At 39.6% G+C, this 15361-nt stretch overlaps 2 protein-coding genes across 3 annotated transcripts in view; one reads left to right on the top strand and one right to left on the bottom strand.

The window, feature by feature from the left end:
* Positions 1–53: 53 nt before the first annotated feature.
* On the bottom strand, positions 54–2893 carry LOC116307545 (uncharacterized). Of its 2 annotated transcripts, none has more exons than XM_031717825.1 (3): positions 2322–2893; positions 1223–1324; positions 54–837 (listed from the first exon to the last, which is right to left on the bottom strand). In XM_031717825.1, exons 1-3 carry the CDS (start codon positions 2416–2418, stop codon positions 512–514), a joined length of 525 nt encoding a protein of 174 aa, XP_031573685.1. In that variant the 5' UTR covers positions 2419–2893; the 3' UTR covers positions 54–511. The 2 variants fall into 2 exon arrangements, with proteins under 2 accessions (XP_031573685.1, XP_031573686.1); XM_031717826.1 differs by lacking the exon at positions 2322–2893 and adding an exon at positions 2120–2211.
* A 383-nt stretch (positions 2894–3276) lies between these two features.
* The window catches only part of LOC116307549 (uncharacterized), a 31604-nt gene continuing 19519 nt past the window's right edge, over positions 3277–15361 (top strand). Inside the window, exons 1-14 of the mRNA XM_031717829.2 lie at positions 3277–4085; positions 4715–4923; positions 6025–6317; positions 6596–6890; positions 6975–7222; positions 8443–8708; positions 9141–9488; positions 10240–10458; positions 11001–11155; positions 11789–11901; positions 12440–12643; positions 13448–13638; positions 14206–14398; positions 14938–15115. Of these exons, the coding sequence (XP_031573689.2) occupies positions 3543–4085; positions 4715–4923; positions 6025–6317; positions 6596–6890; positions 6975–7222; positions 8443–8708; positions 9141–9488; positions 10240–10458; positions 11001–11155; positions 11789–11901; positions 12440–12643; positions 13448–13638; positions 14206–14398; positions 14938–15115 (3455 nt within the window). The 5' untranslated portion in view covers positions 3277–3542. The remainder of the gene's footprint in view (positions 4086–4714; positions 4924–6024; positions 6318–6595; positions 6891–6974; positions 7223–8442; positions 8709–9140; positions 9489–10239; positions 10459–11000; positions 11156–11788; positions 11902–12439; positions 12644–13447; positions 13639–14205; positions 14399–14937; positions 15116–15361) is intronic.

Genomic DNA, 15361 nt, shown 5'->3' with positions numbered 1-15361 from the left:
TTGACCACATCCCAACGCATCCAGATATATTCTCAGTTAAGAACCACAACTAATTAGAATATTACAAACAATATCTTTTTTAGTTTATTAGATAAAAATAACAATTACATATAAAATGTGCTAGGTTCAATATCTATCGAGCCCATTAACATGAGCCCTTGCTCGGGAGATTAGGGCAACCACTTCCCGCGCATCGAAGTAGAATAAATTACCTTGAGCTTTTTTTAACGTCTAATCTAAAAACGTTTATTTCGCTAAAATTTACTTTGGAGTGAAAGGTATGGCCTAGTATTTTGTTAAAATTCTAGAAGTCTAAGGAATAAAAAAAAAATTCCAATGTTAGTGGGAATGTTCGATCATTCTAAGTTTTTACGTGTGCACCATGAGAATTGGAAAAAAAAAATTATTATCACGCCCAGAAGGCATACATCATAAATCTGATCGGCTAGCTCTCGTTTGGCTTCTACGACCTCTTGAATATTATATATATTAATAGATGTATACTCTTTATCTAGTGATGGTCGATTCGAGACCGAACTTTCGATTCTTCTCGAGCATTGTCGCTACAATATACATTCCCCCAACAGCATTGCACACTTGTAGGACAAGCACGTGGTTTACACCACCCCTCGTCATCAGCACACGTGCATTTGCGTGTACACGATCGCATAAGTCGTAGCACTTGAGTGGTTTTCCTGTCTGAAGTAGTTTGATTGACGTAGCACTGTGACGTGATGGCGTCTTGGCAGGACTTGTCTTTCATTAGATTTGCCCATACTGGTCCATAGTCTTCTTCATCACAATAGTAGCATTTGAGCTTTAATGTGAGATAAACACCTAGAAACATGCATGGTCAAAGTAAACGTAAGCTCTTGGTGCTTTTGTTTCAGGGTTGGATCTGTCAGTCATACGTATACACCTATTTCGAAAATCGTTCTCGCACCAAGAGCCTCAAGCCAAGGCTCCAGAGAACGTACTTTTAATTATAATTGATTTATTCATGGTTCATGCAAGTGGCTATAGCTCTACACTAATTATCATCTCAAGCAGCCTTGCTTGGAGCAATATGTGAAGTCAATAAATGAAAATGCACCATGAATAAACTAATTACAGCTAAAAGTACCGGCGTTCTCTGCAGTCTTGGCTTGTTGCTTGAGGTTTTTCGTGCGACTACGATTTCTGAAATAGGTATATACAGGTGTATACATGTCGGTTGATATACCTGATCCTCGCTGATCGTGCACAAGTACCGATGTTTCTGGGATATCGAGTGTCCTTCGTCCATGAATACTCCAGAGCTTGAACAGAACCACTAGCGTCATTCCTGTCAGACAAATACAATAGCAGTCATGACTATTTCATAGCGTTGAAAACGCTTTCAATGATGATGATAGTGCTTGTAGTAGTGATGATGATTATATAATGATCATGATGGTGGTGATGATGATGATGGTTGAAGTGATGATGATGATTATATGATGATATGATGATGATGGCGATGGTGGCGATAATAATGGTGGTGGAAGTGATGATGGTGATGATGATGATGATGATGGTGGTGGTGGTGGTAGTGGTGATGATGATGATAATGGTGGTAATAATGGCTATATGATGGCGGTGGTGATCAGATGGTGATTGTGAAGCCATGATGATGATGAAGATAGCGAAGAAGAACTGGCAACCGTGAAATGAAACGAAAAGCCGGATTTGGTAGATGAATTGATTATGTAAAAAACGACCTGTCATCTTGAAATTTCGGCTAACACCATGCATGGCATGCCAGTTACGTTATCCTTTATCATGTTATATCCCAGGAATAGATCTTTTGATCAGGCCTTTTAAATAAAATAGCTAAAGCATTCCCCCAATTTTCCCCATTTCCCCCAAAATATTCTCCTTTTAAATCTCATTAACGTTTTCCGCGACTTTTTCTCATTAACAGCGAATTTAAATCATAGATAATATGACTATTATTGTTGGTAAAATTTCTTTAGACTGAAGTCCTCTTCATTTAGCTTATAGAGTGAAGGCATCAGTTAACTCATTAGAAAAATGTTGTAGTCAATGTGTACTAAATAGTCGAATAGACACAAAAGAAAACACTGGAATTAGAGCCTACCGATGTGTATATATAAGTCTATAATATCTATTTCACGGGTTTAGTGAATTCACTCACTAGCTAAGAAGTTGACATTATATCTAATGCTAATAACTCCACGGCCAAAAATTTTAAGGTGAAATTAAAAGGAAACAAAAGAGAAATGAACTGACGTTGTCTGTTACTTATAACGTCATTAAGTCAACCAGCAAACACTACGTACCTGAAGCAATAAATACAGTCAACAAGCTTTGCCAAGCTGGTCGAGATTGAAAGCGTTTAACCATTTCCATTTGTGGACTTAATCCCTGGGCAGTCATTTTATCTTTAACCTTCAGTGGGAGCCTTGAGAAAACTAATGTCCCTTAGTGACAAAAAACGTCATATGATTTACATATCTTGATCGGACATTTTTTTAAACGGTCAATTGATTGACACCCGAACCACGCAATGTGTCTCCTTGTGATGTTCTGGTTCGTCAAGACGTCTTTCAGTTGTTAAAAAATGCAGGTTTTTCTTGGCTTCGATTTTCATTTGTCTTTTACCAACGGGTGTTGTTGAATACCACCAGTTCCTTCTTCGGGGAATCTTTTGTTAAATCCTGTATTACCAGAAGTGAAACTCTACAAACCGGTCAAACTTGAACGTACATTAGGAAAGATTTCTTTATTTTCCTGAAGTTTTGTGTAGGACTCAATTAACTGGGAAAGAAATTTGGCCAACCATGAGATACATAACTTGAAAGTGCATGTCTGTCACAGCTATCCATAGTTCAACAGCCCCATTAGTTCCCGACACCCGGGTTTCACTAATTAAAAGAATCGGTAAACGGGATGAAAGAGACCACTGTATCAGCTATGGATACTATTGGTTTATCTATAGCCAATTATCGCTAATAGACCGAGTATGGACCAATAAAAATGCAGGATTCCTAATAGACCCTGTAATTGTAATGTAAAAAAGTTTAAGATGAAATAAGGACATCAGTATTCAGATAATGTTACTGAAATCATCGTTATCAGTATTTGTTCAGGTAACTATTTTTATTAAATACATTTTATCATTAATCTATATTAATAACATAATCACGTGGGATAAGGATAAATGTTTTACTCGTGATGGGACTCCTGTGGTTTATGCAAATCATTTGATCGTAACCTGGGGATGTGACGTCAGAACATAAACAGAAGTTCGAAATCTTCCTCCTGCAGCCATTTTGAACTTCAAATCAGATTTTCGACGAAAATCAAAATTCATAGACGCTGAAAAGCCATTGAAAATCTTTCTTATGGAGTATTTAGAGCTAAATTTCATAATGTAGTGGACTTGAGCTTCGTTCAAGTGTAGTTGGCAAGCATTCTTATTCCTTTGCCTGGCACATGTTTGTGTATCCAAGACAATCCCTCAGGAAAATTACTTTTTATTGCCGAAATCATCAGTAAAAATGGGGATCCCTGACTTGGATTTAATGTTCGATGTTCTCGATACAGGAGTAACTGGGTATTTAAATTCATCCCAGCTTCAAGAATTTTACCAAGATATTTATTTTTCGGCTCTGGATCCAAGACAAATTGAAGGTGCTTTGATGACTGTGTGTGGGCACAACAACGATGGACGGTGTTCAAGAGAATACTTCCTTGCAGTTTTAAAAGAACTTGAAAGGCGTCGAACTTTAGAAGACAAGATCTACTGGGATTTTAAAGCTCTAGACTTTGAGGGAAATAACAGGATTTCCATTGAATCGACGTTATTCTTGTTCAAAGCAGTTCATGAAGACGACTTCTCTCTGAAAACCTGGAATTTTTTTCTCAAGCAAAGAAGTCAACCAGAAAATGATGTATCGTTTGATGAAGTGAAGTTATTCCTTTGCAACCTTCCTTCAGGGGGACCGTGTGAGGAGAATGAATATAAACAGGAGAGAGAAGAATTGGAGAAACGTTATTGTACTACAGGGTACAATACTGTCAAAGAACTGGAAGAACTGCAGGTGAGCCGTCCTTAAACTTAATTTTCCCCCTTTAATTCCTGTAAAATTGATAATTTTGTTAGTAAATGTGAGAGGCTTTATATATATAGTGGTATATTTGGGTTGTAATTTGTCTTTTTAAAACCAGGGTTTAAAAGTTGGCTGAAGTCTGTACAATTCAATAATTCTGTGCTAATATGAACATCATTTGTAATAATTCCCAATTTGCATATTCGAAATAATAAAGCTATTTCTGTCAGGTTTTTTTGTTTTGTAATTCCTTATTGTATGTATATCTGTTTTGGAAACATTTGTTGTCTATTATGACTGTGTTATAGGATTGAGGGAATAATGTGCAAAGATTAAAAAAAACTAAATTAAGTTAGTCAGGATCAAAGCCCCATAATAGTAATAAGTGATGGAAAATCGTAAGCTATCACGGATATTACCTTACCAACTTTACATTATCTAATTCAGCCCTCCCCCTCAAATGATGAATGTATCTCATCGGCAAGTTAAGTATCATGTGTCATCCCATGTGCAACTGTTAAACAAGAAAATGATACTCTAGGGTCTAAAATAAGAAAACATTTTGCCCAAGGGTCTGTTGACAAATTCATTTTACATTCTAATATAAATCCATTCTTTAGGCTGATGATGCTAGGCTTGCTGCAGAAGAAAGAGAAAGACAAGAAAAAGCAAGCAAGCTCAAGCGCTCAGCAAGCCGTCGAACAAGAAGGTTGGATCACGAAGGTGTTGAAGCATTATTGCGTGATGATGAAGAATGGGATGAAGAGGCAGCTAAGAAAGCAAGGCAGAGGGTTACTGCATCTGAACTTATTCAAGCACTCAGGACAAAGTAAGAATGTTATTAAAGTTACAAAATTGTGTATATTACATTTATATATTATATTAAAATTATGTATATTAAACTCATCAGCATGGATGAATTGGAGGGAGGAGCCTGAAAAGCTGCGGCATCTCCAGGCGCCAGTGACACACTGTCTGTGTCAGTTGTGAATGATACTTGCCTGATAAAACCAACCAATGGTGGGTGGGTGGGAGGAATAAGAAACGGCAATAGAGCACAACATTTTGATCCGTGCTGATCAACAAACATAGCATGCTATGTGCTATGAAGCCCCTGCAGATGCCTGCGCATTAACCAAAGGCCGCTGGCCAGCATGCCTTGACTTTAACTTTGCCTAAATTTCATTTAGCACCATTTAAATTTGACATGAATATTCAAAATAAATAAATAAGTAACCATTATTTTGAAGAGGGTAAAGATGTATTAACTACAATTTAGAATAGTACGTTTGCGAGATGGTGTCATTTGACTCCTACTACTATTATGCTTTACAAATTTTTTTTACTTATTTAAATTCAGTGTTCCCTCATGCGAATAGTAAGACAATTGATGCTAATTAATTGAACAAAAGAAAGTGTGCAAGAGAGTCTGGTAGTAGAGGTCAATGACACCATTGTCGACATTGAGCACAATATTACAGGCAATGTTGCTGAAGTAGGATCGTTTTCTACTCTAGAGACATTGCGTCCAACACTTGCGTTGTGTGACATGGCTCGCAACATTGATTGCCTGCAACATTGAGCACAATATTACAGGCAAGGTTGCTGAAGTAGGATCGTTTTCTACTTCAGCTACATTGCGTGCAACACTATCATCGTGTGACATGGCTGACAACATCGATTGCCTGCAACATTGAGCACAATATTACAGGCAAGGTTGCTGAAGTAGGATGGTATTCTACTTCAGAAACTTTGTATACAACAAATTGCATCACGTGACATGGCTCGCAACATCGATTGCTTGCAACATTGTGCACAACCGAGGGACTCTTTTGCATGTCGTTATTATATCTAATATGCCAGTTAACTATTGGTGCAAAGCAAAAAAATTGTTGTATTAATTAATCTATATCTGTTTTTTGATTTGAAGGTATGAGTTCATTCGTCAAAGTCTTCTCACTGAAATGCTCAAACGTCATGTTGGCGAAGGGATGTGGACAGCACTATCAACACAAGAACAGAACGAAAGAATCTCACAACTCGTTGTCAAAGTCAAGAAGTTGCGCAAAGAAGGCCAGCTTGATAGTACTTCAGTCAAAACTCTCCCTGGTTCAGGAGAGGTGTTCAGTAACAATCTTATGGCCATGATGGGAAATAGTCGTGCTGGAGCAAAAAGGCTACAAAGAGAAGAACAAAAACTAAGAGAACTTATGAAAGAAAAGGGTAAGTAAAGTTTTTCAAAAGAGCACAAAAGAGCACAGTCCATTGTTAAAGTGTATATCAAGGGAAAAAATGTATTTTCAAAATCACTTGTATGTGACCAGTGTAGTAGTATGGTTGCAGTATTTTTGTATGTGGTTGAATTTATGTCATGTCATTTGCATATTGATATTTCAAATGTTTATATCTTCGAAAAGAGAAGACCACATACAAAATTACTGCAACCATACTACTACACTGTTCACATACGAATGAATTCCTCTATATATTTTGCGCTATAGGAAAATCAGAAACTGAGATTGAAGAGGAAGTAAAATCCCTTCGTGAAGAGGCAACAAAAGGAAGCAGCACAACGGATCTTTTGCTGATGCAACTCGAAAGACGTTATGCTGAAGATAAAGATCACTTGAGTCGATGTCTACGAGGAGCTGATGGTCATACGATGGTCTTAGAGGAGCGGCTGGTTGAATATTCGCTGTTGCTAAGGGAACAACTACGTGCGAAGCAAGAGAGTCAGTTTTTTGCTACAGCTTGTAGCACTGGTTTAGCTGAAGATCTTCATCAGAATTTGGCTGGGTAAGAATGGTATACTGAACTATTTAAAAAAACGCCTTCTTTATTTTTCTTAGGGATAATTTTATTTTTATTTTTACAATTCAGACAAGATCGTATTCGGCAAGAAAAGCTCGCCTATGAACGACTTGTTCAACGCAAAGGCCGCAAGCTGCAAAAAGAGGTATTATCAGGAGAAACGCTTAGCAAAGGGAACGTGGGGGTTGTAGATCTACTAGAAGATGTGGTAAAGGTCCTTGAAAGAAAACAAGCTTTGGAGAGAGAAGTACTAGTTTACATGCTGCAAGGAAGAGAGAGCTCACGGGCTCGAAGCTATGCCAAAAAATTAACCCCAGGTTAGTAATATTTACCATAGTTTTTGAGGTATTTACGTGAGACAGCTTTACACTCTTTGGAGAGTCTGTGTACGACCACCCTTAGAAAATAATATTGATCGACCAATCACGATTTAGAGTGAAAACTTAAGCCAATCAGGGAAGAGCATAGTGACCTCAGCCAATCACATTCTTGGACAAGTTGTCATACTCGAAAGATATTATGGCTACGCTGCTTGTTCCTTATAGACCTCTTGGGCGTAATGTTTCCCTGATTTCAGACCACATGTCATTCTCTTAAGAATAAGATTCTTTGTTACGTTTGACTTGTATCCATATTCATGTGTCTTCTCATAGGCCTTTTCCGAGTTCGATAAACAGGATGCATTGAGGTCTAGCTTCGGTATAAACAACACCATTTAGTAAAAATGCACAGGTGATTACAGAAAATCTCGCGCGCTGATTGGTCGAGAAACTCACACGACAATCACCTCCAGCGATAATCCAAAATGGCGGCCAGCCGCTTTGTTGCTGTTACCGGGAAAAGATGTGTCTTTTATCTTCTTTTTTTCCTTTTTTTTTTTTTTTTTTTTTTTTTTGTTGTTGAAAGAATCACCTGTGTATTTATACTAAAACAATTATTTGCCTCAGCCTCAGTGAATATCGTAGAATATTTACCTCGCCGCTCGAAGACTCGTGTCTCGATAAATATTCCCCGATGTTCACTTCGCCTTCGGCGAATAATTGTTAAATAAGGCGTGATGGACAAAAGAAGTTTGTCCCGAAGCTAGGCCATAATCAACCATAATCACTATCTCTGAAAAGGTCTATGCACAACCATTAAACAAAGAAATGATACTCTAGGGAATGACACGTGGTCTGAAATGGGAAAATATTACTCCCAAGCTAAGGTAAAGAGGTTTCTTGCGTCTTGATTTCATTCTACAGCATAATACTTCGTAAGAGTGGTCCTGGTTTTTTAAATTTAATCGATACTACTAGAACAACCACAGATGAAATGGAATTTTAGCGCGGAGGGAGGAAAACCGGCAGAACCCAGATAAAATACCCTCGAGTCAAGGGGGAACCAAACAAACTCTACTCACATGTGATGCCAAGTACAGGAATCAAACGTGAGACCCTCCACTGCGGCTTTGCCACTTCTCTTAAAGTATAGTATCCACACATTACTGGGAAAACGCCCAATTTATGCCCATTTTAATTTGGTATATTTTTTGCAGACGAAAGAACCAATCAGCTTCTAGTATTAAGAATGCAGCGTCAGGCATGGAAAGATCGCAGCTCGGACGACAAGTACTCAAGTCGGGACCATCATCGTGCTATTCTACAGGAAGCAGTTGGACTTGTTTTTGAAAACAGGAAAAACGAGATGAAGGAGCTCTCTGGTAATATCCCGGATGACATCAAAGTTTCTTCCGCCATCTTGTCTGAGTTACAGGAGTATCAAGATAAGGAAAGCCGACTGTTGGCTACCTTACCAAACAAGGTAAAGACGCAGAGTCTAAATCAGTTGTGAGAGCGGGTGGGGGTGGGGGTATTGAACCTGTGGATTTGGCGGGAAATTCTAAAGATGAAACGCGTACGCGTCTTTATTGGCGGGAAAATGGTACATTGCCGCTCATATGGCCGAGACCGAGCTAAGCTCCTGGTTATTAGCTATGTTATACAGCAGAAACTTTATTAATCGACCACGACCGGTTTATTCAGGTCAAGTGGCTGCTAAACAGTGGTGGTCGATAAATGGAGGTTGGTTTTGTAATTAATATAGATAAGATGCGTCTTTCAGACTAGTTAGAGATGAATTGCAATGCACTCTAAATTTGAACTACAATACAGTTCACAATCATTTGATTATCTCCTATTTGGTGAATTTGTTTTGAGTGTTTTATTCATTCATCCATCCATTCATTTATTGCAGGATTTGCAAGAACTTCGTCGCATACGCACAGAAGAAGAACAAGCAATCAACGAAGAATGGTTAGACAATTTATCAGCTGTAATACTCGGTACAGAAGAAGGACGAGGGCAAGAAGACGAGCTCCTCAAAGCTCTCGAAGACAAGTACGATGCTCTGCGCGACAAGCTCCTTCTGGAAGCACTAGAGAAGCAGTTAGGCGCTGCCGAGTGGGCAAGGCTGTCTGAACAGGAAAGACAGGCCAGGCTTTTGAAGCTGAAGTTACAAGAAAAGAGACTGAGGCAGCAAGGAAAGTTTGACGAGGCTGCAGCGTTGTTGGGAGAAGGCTTAAAGAATGCTGAGTTACTGCAGGTACGTACGTACGTACGGACATTGGGCTGCAATGTTTTATACTATTTACGAATCTCGAAGGAAAGGACAAACCTTTTTTTATTTAATCGTTCTTGTTTTAGTACGAGTGTAGATACTAATAGCCTAAAGCTAACAAGTCTGTAATTCTCACACCAAGATCAAATAGAGGTTTTGCACCATCACGTGGTTAGATGACAGAACAATAAAATCCTTTTGCTTTGGGAATTGAATTTTCTCCTTTTTTTAATTATATATTTGAGATTGTCTTGTTTCTGTCATCTAATATTGCTGCCTTCACGTGATGTGCAAAACCTGCATTGGAATTTAGGAGTTGATTTTTGCGGAGGGAGGAAAACCGGAGAACCCGGAGAAAAACCCTCGATGCACAGGAGAGAACCAACGAACAACTCTACTCATACACGATAGCGAGTCTGGGGATTGAAACCACAAAGACAACGGTGTGAAGCGGTGCATTACCGAGGGCGGATCCAAGGGCGGGGGGGTCAAAGGGGCTTCAGCAGAAAAAAAACAAAACTGAAGAATTAGATGCTTTTTTTATTGTTTTCCGTTGTGTTGACGAAAGAAACTCAATTAGTTCCCCCCTAAACTTAATTCACCCCCCCCTAACATTTTGCCTGGATCCGCCCTTGCTTACCATCGCATAACACCCGTGCTTCCCTGACTTCTTTAAGGCTATTTTACAGCTGAATTGAATTGATGAATAACTGATTTTTCCTGGTATGTATTTCAGTCGTTACTTGGCGAGAATAGACAACGATACCTGGATCGCCTGAAGGAAAGACTTGCTCGTCGCCAACGACGTATGGAAGAGGGTCTAGACCCTGACGAAGAAGACGAAGAAACCCTTCGAATGCTTGAAGAAGAGGAATCTAAATCAAGCGGTAACATCCTGAAAGACTTGCAGGACAGGTTTGACGAGGAGAAGGATGCTCTACTGCGCAGACTCAGGGTATGGAAGCTTGTGTTTTGTCATTTGTCAGAGTCACTAGCAGAGCTTATGAAAGTTCATCAAAATTCTAAAATCCTAATCTCTTAATCAGTAATAGTCCCCTTCACAGTTCCCTGCGCCATCTTGAAAAGTAGCCGTGCCTTTGCATCGAAGCGAGAAGAACGGTGAGCTTGCAATGATGGAGTTCTTTTTTAACACCTTGAACAATTATCCACATGTTTCTATCATTGCAAGCTCACCGTTCGTCTCGCTTCGATGCAAAGGCACGGCTACTTTTCAAGATGGCGCAGGGAACTGTGAAGGGGACTATTGGCTGTTTCCAGCTATGAAATGTTGGTAAATATAATATGCAATCCCATAGCTCGTTTTAAATTCGAAACTCCAGGAAACTCCAGGAAGTCCAGGCGATGGTAAATATTTGGTAATAGATAATAAATTTCGTGTAAGTTTATTTTCAATCTTTCCGCGATGGGAATCAAGGAATCTTTTATTGACTGACTCGTGATATTCAATCAGTGTTGAAATTCTTTCGTTACCAATAGGAAGAACAAGACCGATTCCTTGCTGAAAAACGACGGCAAGCTGAGCTTGCTCGCTTGAGGAGGGAGAAAAGACAAACAGAACTGGAATCCAAATTTGGCTCGGCTGCTCTAGTTCTTGGTCTTGCGGAGAGAAACAGACTAAACTTTGAAGACAGGTAAATAAAATATGATTTCGATTATATTTGATTATTCGGTGTTTAACGGATTAGTATGGGGTTCTGACTTAGTGATCAGGAAGTCAAGGGTGCCAGCCCATCCCCCCCATCCTTTCGTGGCGCAACAAAGTGCCGGCTTTTTTAAATCGGTAAAACGGTAATTTTCAAATTTGTCTTTTATTTTTGTAAAATTGACGAGCAAAACCGTTTTTTTTTTTTGGTAGGGGGGTTCGACGTGTTAGGGGCTCACACAGGTTGGACAAAATGGCGAATTTTCGAATTTGTCCCTCACGCTTAGGAGAATCCTGGTGATTGTCAATCTTATGTAATGTTTTAGATGTCTCTCCATTACTTTTTATTGTACATCATAAACTGCAATCTAAGATTAACGCTCGTGTTAATTCCAAATCAGTTCAACTACGAAAAAGTTAGGACAGATATGTGTACAAAAAAAAAAAAAAGAAAAAAAAAAAAAAGAAAAAAGAAAGAAAGAAAGAAAGAAAAGAAACAAGAAAAAAACTGGAGAGAGACCCCTTTACCACACCCAAAATGGATCAAATGAAGAATCGTGCATTCTTTTAATATTCCAAATACAATTTTCATAGTTTGAACTTTACTCATATCTTAACTAAGGCTCAAGCGTGACAGAGAAAGACAGGAACAACTGGCGAGGGAGAGGTTGGCCAATAGGAAAGGAAAGAGGGGTAAAGTGGAAGATGATTCCGATGAACCAGAACCCGATAAAGGTAGGGACCAAAAATCTTCTTGGCAATTCTGGCATCATCTTTATCATCTATCATCATCTATCATCATCATGTATCATCGTCATCACCATAATGCATCATGTATCACCATCATGTATCAACATCATCAACATCATGTATCATGTATCATCATCATTATCATCATCTATCATCATCATGTATCACCATCATCAACATCATGTATCATCATCATGTATCACCATCATCAACATCATGTATCATCATTATTATTATCATGACCATCATCATCTATCATCATTACCAACATCATTATCGTCGTCATCATCATTATTATCGTCTTCATCATCATTATCATCATCATCATCATGTCTCATCATTATAGTCATCAACCACCGTCATCACTCTTAAAGAAAAACATTTAAAACTTTTAAAAAGAGCATTTTAATTTGTATCATTCCGTATGATGAGGTAAATGAAACGTGTTTATAGCTGTAATGTTGCAAAAGGTGTAATGCAACTACTATATCGTGGTAATAGTTATTAATATTTTCTAAAAAAGATGACATAAGTGGTTGGAATGACGCCGTTCTCAAAGCCCTCGAGAAGAAACACCGTGCCGAGCAGGAGATGTTGATGAGTTTGTTGCTAGACGAAAGCAGTGAAGACTTGAGGCAAGAGGCCAGAGAAGCTGGAGAAGAAAAGAGGCACAAACAAATACATGAACTGAAAGAAAAACGGGATGAACTGGACTTTGGAGTCAAAGGTATCTTTGATATAGGTTTAAGGCTATTCAGTTACCAATAGTGCAGTTTTCGTATGACTGTGAAAAACTCGGTGCCGTGTGCTCGCCTTGCCGTGACCGTGATTGATGTTTCCTAGAATTTTGATTGGGAGATATTTTTCTCGCGCAATGTGATTGCAGTGCCTTGATCTTGGCGCGACCGTGTCCATCCCGTGTTCCGGTATCCGATAGGATGGAGAGCAAATTTTCATTCCATGTTATTGGGCTGGCCGAGTATGCCTTGGCGTCGGTAACGTCCGTGTTTGTGCCGCGTGCTTCTCACCGTCATTCGAAAACTGTTCTAAATGCAAATTCATTCGTGCATTGTTTTATCAATGACAATTTTTCATTATTAAGTCTTATTAAGTCTTGATACCCCTACTACAAGAATCCTTTTCGCATTTACTTTTTTGACCAAAGTAAAACCATTATCTTCGGACCCCAATCTAGGTCATAATAAGGGAAGCGAGAGTCAAAGGCCCTGGTACCAAATCCGACCTCAGTTTGAGGAATCATTCTCTTCACATATCTCAGCGAAACTATTGAGACTGAACAACCCCGTTTGGTAATTGATTTTTATCACTATAATTTATCTGTTCGCGAGAGAATGAATGAACTACGTCTGCCTAGATAGGTCTTTTATGCTGATCTAGTTTTATGTTTTTTAACCACATTTTTTCCTCATTGTTCTCTCCAAGGGAAATTACAATGATATTATTAGTTTACTACTACTATTAGTTTTATTAGACTGGCTAATGGAATTCTCTTGTCTTATTCATTAAACAGCTGATCAAGAGCTACACGAGGACATTCTTGATATGGCTGCAGCTTACCGCGTTGAAATTCGTCGACACAAGATGTCGAGTGAGCGAGAACAAGAGGTAACCAACGATGACGTACATACTTCACTTGTGGCAGATCTACAGGAAGAACAAGATAAAGAGGTGGAAAATATCATGATCCAGCTGCAAGATAAGGTAAGCGCCGACCTGATGATAGTAGTAGTGGCGAGTAAATTATTTGCCTGCTTGCCTGCTTGCCTGCTTGCCTGCTTGCCTGCTTGCCTGCTTGCCTGCTTGCCTGCTTGCCTGCTTGCCTGCTTGCCTGCTTGCCTGCTTGCCTGCTTGCCTGCTTGCCTGCTTGCCTGCTTGCCTGCTTGCCTGCTTGCCTGCTTGCCTGCTTGCCTGCTTGCCTGCTTGCCTGCTTGCCTGCTTGCCTGCTTGCCTGCTTGCCTGCTTGCCTGCTTGCCTGCTTGCCTGCTTGCCTGCTTGCCTGCTTGCCTGCTTGCCTCCTTGCCTGCTTGCCTGCTTGCCTCCTTGCCTGCTTGCCTCCTTGCCTCCTTGCCTCCTTGCCTCCTTGCCTCCTTGCCTCCTTGCCTGCTGGCCTGCTTGCCTGCTTGCCTCCTTGCCTCCTTGCCTGCCTCTTTGATATAGTAGGTGGTAAGTGTTTGTCCATCTGGCTCTGAGAACATGGAAAGACAACCGATGTTGACCGTTATTCTACTAGATATTACGTTGACTATAGTATGTTGATGACTCTTTCAGACTCAGCCACAGTTGGCAGAAATGCGTCAGGCACAGATTCAAGCGCGCAAAGACGAAGTAGCCGAAAATGTAGCTACGACTCTTCTGCGGTATGAAGGCCTAGGTACTGATGACGAGATTCTAAAGGCCTTGGATAATAAATATGATGCTCTGAAGGATAAACTGTTACTGGAAGCCTTAAAGAAACAACTTGGTGAGGGATTAGTCATTATTAGTTCACCGACCTTTTTCATTCCATTTATGCTGTCAGATTTTTTGTTTAAATCCAATGCATTCAAGATTAAGGCTTGCCTATGAGTTATGTAGCTTTGAAGTTACTTAAGACTCTGACAACGAGACATTAAATATAGACATATAAACTGAGGACATCTCTCTGCCCTTCCCTTCCCTTCCCTTCCCTTTCCTTTCCTTTCCTTTCCTTTCCTTTCCTCCTTTTTTCCCCTCCGTTCCTTGTCCATCTACCTATCCGTCCTTCCATCCATCCATCCATTCGTTATTTTTTCCGCATCCATTCGTTCGTTCGGTCTTTTTTTTTTCTTTTCTTTTTTTTAATTTTTCTTTTCTTTTCTTTTCTTTTCTTTTTTTTTTTTGTTCCTTCTTTTGATTTATTGTTTGTCTATAATTCTCTCTCTCCTTCCTCAGTTGTCTTTATTTTATTCTTAATTTCCCAATCCCATATAAATAAAAAAAGCACATATCTGAACAGTGTTCATTTTCTTTTTCCCCATGTAGGAGACTCTGAATGGGCGAGACTTTCCGAGAGAGAGCGACAACAGCGATTAATGAAGCTCAAGCTCGAGGAACGAAGACTACGCCAGGAGGGGAAAATGGACGAACTTGCTCGTTTACTGGGTGAAGGATTTGCTATGGATGCCAATCTTAGAAAGTTATTGGGAGATAACAAAGCAAGGTAAACATGCCGTCTCTCACGGTTTATCCCTCATATTTAAAATCAATGGTAAAAATCAAGGTCCGTAGTGATAGTACACTCTCCTCTCGGCTCTATGGCCTCAGGTTAGATTCCCAGACTCGATATCGCATGTGGGTTTTTTGTTCTCTCTCTTGTTTCGATGTTTTTCTCTTCGGGTTCTCCGGTTTTCATCCCTCCGCCGCAAAACCTAACGCGCTAAATCCCAGTTAGACCTGTGAGTTAGCC

This window comes from Actinia tenebrosa, unplaced genomic scaffold (assembly GCF_029948245.1).
Source record: "Actinia tenebrosa isolate PJP-AT-01 unplaced genomic scaffold, QUT_ActTen_1.0 PGA_scaffold3__52_contigs__length_22856419, whole genome shotgun sequence".
Classification (NCBI taxonomy): Eukaryota; Metazoa; Cnidaria; class Anthozoa; order Actiniaria; family Actiniidae; genus Actinia; species Actinia tenebrosa.
The sequence above is the reverse complement of the archived record's forward strand: the minus strand, read 5'-3'. Positions and strand labels throughout refer to the sequence as shown.